General features: G+C 37.1%; 1 protein-coding gene across 1 annotated transcript in view; it reads right to left on the reverse strand.

Annotated features, from left to right (window-relative positions):
• LOC107684280 (dickkopf-related protein 2-like) overlaps window positions 1-4,535 on the reverse strand; it is a 12,799-nt gene that overhangs the window by 5,149 nt on the left and 3,115 nt on the right. Inside the window, exons 2-3 of the mRNA XM_016480515.1 lie at window positions 767-917; window positions 548-679 (exon numbers count right to left, since the gene is read on the reverse strand). Of these exons, the coding sequence (XP_016336001.1) occupies window positions 548-679; window positions 767-917 (283 nt within the window). The remainder of the gene's footprint in view (window positions 1-547; window positions 680-766; window positions 918-4,535) is intronic.

Consider the following 4,535-nt stretch of genomic DNA (forward strand, 5'->3'; position numbering starts at 1 on the left):
TTCAAACACGAGTTTTGAGCAGTGTAGAGTAGCGCTTGTTGTTTGTCATTTCTCCGATCACAAATGCAGACAGACATGGTTTTGTTTACGCGGCGCGATGCAACGCAACGCGTTAAAAGACAGCATAAGTCATTATAATCAGTAATTATGTCCCCACTGGATGCAACAAATGCCTTGAGCTGATATGAACTAACAATGAATAGTTGTATTTTTATTAATGAACTATAATAAATACTGTAACAAATAAACCGCTCATTGTTAGCTAATTTTAGTTAATGCATTAACTTACATTAAGTAATGGGACCTTATTGTGAAGTGTTACCCACATTTCTGCTAATGTCTTGTGTTTTCTCAAGCCTTTTCAGACCGACATTATGCAGTTTTCTAGTTTGTTACTGGTTGACGGTTCTTCTGCTGCAAACCCAACCAGGCTTTATAATGCAGGTCAAAAGTCTGTGCGAGTCGAGGCTCTCTCTAACCCTGCAGATCTTCAAGTCCTAAACAACTTTACAAAAATTGTAAAGAGTTGTGATAGTCAGTTGCTCACCTTTGAGAGAGATCTTAGCCTGAGTTTTGCCATTCCTCCTCCAGCCTTTGTCTTTGATGGAAAACTTGTTGTGCTCCTCCATAGGTGACTTGTGTGAGGACAGGGCGCGCTCTGAGATGGGGATGCAGATGTCTGAAGAAAGACAGAAAAGATCAATTGTAACTTTCTCAGAGTCAGTATGGGAAACAGTGTCTATCAGCGATCATTCGAGGAACGTACAGTTGCTGCAGCGGTTGCCAGGGCAGCACATGTTGTCTCTGTGGCAGCGCTTCTTTCTCCTGCGGCAAGTGAGGCAGCGGGACGGGGCGTGCTGAGGACTGTGGCAGTATGTTCCCACTGTGCACTCTTTATCACTGCTGCATGGATACCCCTGAGAAAAGAACGAGAAAGACAGATCAGATGTGGTTCTTCGCCACCAAACCCTGTTTTCAACACAACACACAATTTAGTAAGAACTATACCAGTACACCATAGTGAGCCATTATACAAGCTTCAAAAAACTTGTAAATTATTAGTTCCTTGAACAGCAGAAAACTTATATTTAATGTTACAATAAAGATAGAAATAGTTGGAATTAGGAGTGACAATTGTTTATATAATCTATCAGTATGACAAAAGTTCAAACTATCTTGTAATTAAGAGGATAAGTGATGCTGTCATAGAAAAAGAAACAGAAAATATTGAAATTTATTTGAACCCATATTTGAATTAGATTATTCCCATCATTCATCCATGTCACCAGCCATATTTTATTTTCATTGTTAAGTGACCGCTGAAACTTCTGGATGAAACTGCATGCAAAAAAGAGTGTTCTGTGTTTCCTATGATAAACTTTTCATGATGGGAATGTGATGAAAATATTGCATTCTGCTACAGTATATTCTTTCTACAAAGAATATACTGATTCTTTCAGAATATATTCTTTCTTTCTGGGTTAAAATAGTTTTTTTTTTTATCTTACCTGTATATTATCTTAAAGCTTCTGTAAAAAAAACTCCACAACAATGTACAAAACAAGACAAACACTGCAACAATATTACAATAATATTAATACTGTAGTCGTTAGAGGTCATTTTCACTACAGTCCAAGATGGTGCCATGATGCAAGAAAAAAGTCAGTTGCAAGATATAAACTCAGAATTGTGAGATGTAAACTCTGGATTGCAAGAAAAAAGTCATAATTATGAGTTTGTATCTCACAATTCTGTTTAAACTCAGAAATCTGAGGGGGGAAAAATCTGAACCTTGAGAAAGAAAGGCTGAACACTACAAGATATAACCTCAGAATTGTGAGGGGAAAAAAGGTCATAATTATCGTTTTTATTCCATAACGGAAACGGGATTCCATAACATAGAGACATTAGGATATACACAGAATCTGTAATGAATGTTTAGGCGAACACAAATAACCAGAATGCAGCACATTTTTATGTGGTTAATTTGTCAGTTATAGTGCCATTTTAAAAATGTAATTAATGTTACATAATAGTACACTGACAAATTGTCTAATATAAGTGAGTAACGTGATGTGTGGCCAAGTATGTTGTCCCATACTTGGAATTTGTGCTCTGCATTTTCACACATCACCCAAGTGCACATACACACACACACACACACACACACACACACACACACATAATAAGAGCAGTAGGCAGCCATTTTTTTGCTGCGTCACCCGGGGAGCAGTTGGTGATTCAGTGCCTTGCTCAAGGGTCTCACCTCAGTCATGGTTACTGATGGTGGAAGAAATCATTGTCCCCCCACCAACAATTCCTGTCAGTACTGAGACTCGAACCCATGAACTTCAGGTCCGACTCTCTAACAAATATGTCATGACTGCCCCCTATGTGTTTCATATTAGCATACCTTTGAGATACAATTAAGTTAGGCTAGGCTAAAATGGTTTAAAGCAGTCTAGCTGGTGCCCAAATCCTCCAAAATCAGCACACCAGACCTTAAACACCTTTTACGGCTGCAGTCCGTAACTTTTTTTGGTTAAAAATGATCCGAAATCAATTATAAGGTTAAGTTACCTTAATGTAAGGTAAAATGGATAGTTGTAACTGAGCTTGACAATGCTATACAAATCACAAACTCCAGAACAGAAAGCAGCTAGTGAAGATTTAGCAAGGGAAATGCGTTACATCACCCGTAACAATCTTCATTTTGGCGTCAAATGCAAAACATGTGTTCCGACAAGGGGAGAAGAATATCTTAATATCTAATAACAAAAGAAACGAGTCTGTTTTCTGGACTGACAGACCTTAGAGCAATATTCCTTTCTTATGCAAGTAATAGAATTGGTAACATTGAAAACACATGATGAAACCCGGCCAAACCACCAACGATACATTCACGAGACGAATAAGGAACGGATGAGGCCCACAAAATGTTTAAATACAAAAAAGTCACTGACCTAAAAAAAATCAGACTTCATTCACTGCATCATTAGAAAATGATTGAGTACATTACATTAGCAGAAGAATAAACCATATAAAACCGACAATTCCATTCAGACATCATTAAAATAAGACTTCAAAAACATTTCTCATCCTCTTATTCGTTTCAGTTGTATGATGTGCTTTGACGTAAATCATTCTCAGCTTTCAGGCTAAATCATGTCAACTTTTTGATTCCAAAGCTGCAAGAGTCACCCGCATCTCTCCATAGCGTTGCACAAAGCGCCAGAGCCAACGCAGACACATAATCGCATCTGCACACAATCTGGCAACGTCATCACATCAGGATTTTAATGATCCGACCAACGCTTGGATACGACTCGTTGATCCTCATCCCTCATTGATTCCATAGTCTGTTTTTATTCCTCCCATACAGTACATTCATGTGTGAGATTTGTGGCACGATGATAAGCTCAGAGACAGACGGCGATGAGGGATGCCCACTGCCCTGTGTCACCGCTCTCATGCTAGCAAAAAAAGGCAGACTTTGAAGACTAAACATGCCATGCCTTTGAAAATCTTCTCCCTATCTGGATTCTCCCTCATGTTCATTTAAGGACTGATATCAGGTAATATCCAAACTACAGTACGTCAAGTCTTATCTTGTTAGTAGCAACTGATATGCATGCAGTACTTTAGCAGGCAGATTTGTAAACTGCCTGAAAAATATTGCAGTCTAGTGTTTTTTGTTTGTTTTTTAAACAGAAGAATTAAAATGTAATATTTTATATCAGTTTAAAATAAAAATATATATTTAAAATGTTATTATTTTTTTATTATATAAAAATTAGTATATATTGTATATACTGAAGAAACATCTTCACAACTATAGGATTAAAAGACTTTCTCTGAACTCGCGTATATAAAATATACATAAAATATCAAATAATAGAAAATTTAAAAAGAATCGATCAAATCGCAATATTTTGCATTTTTTATTTTTTTTTATATTTAATTTATTCTTTATAAATTCTTCATGATGAAAATCTTTATAATCTTTCATTATAATTATATATAATTTTTATAACCGGTCCTACTCGTTAACAGAACCTCAGCATCAAATTAAATAAAAGAAAAAGTTAAAAGTCCCAAAGCTGCGGCACTGATGTGAAACAGCTCTCGTGTTCATGTGGAATGCTAGACTCTTCCACTCTAGTCGAGAGGTTAACGTGGTGAACGAGTTCTGCTAATCCCAATATCACTCTTTTTGGGTTGCCCACAACTGGACACCACCCCTTGAACATTTACTCTAATCGTCTAAAGTGAGCAACTTTGGTTTGTTTCAAATATAGGTTTCTTTTATTAGTGGACAACATCTGAGTTTCACTGTTAAAGAGTTACCCCGGTCCTACTTGTTAACGGAACCTCAGCATCAAATTAAATAAAAGAAAAAGTCCCAAAGCTGCGGCACTGATGTGAAACAGCTCTCGTGTTCATGTGGAATGCTAGACTCTTCCACTCTAGTCAAGAGGTTAACGTGGTGAACGAGTTCTGCTAATCCCAATATCACTCTTTTTGGGTTGCCCAAA

Source organism: Sinocyclocheilus anshuiensis, unplaced genomic scaffold, assembly GCF_001515605.1.
Source record: "Sinocyclocheilus anshuiensis isolate Anshui unplaced genomic scaffold, SAMN03320099.WGS_v1.1 scaffold1371, whole genome shotgun sequence".
In the NCBI taxonomy this organism is placed as follows: domain Eukaryota; kingdom Metazoa; phylum Chordata; class Actinopteri; order Cypriniformes; family Cyprinidae; genus Sinocyclocheilus; species Sinocyclocheilus anshuiensis.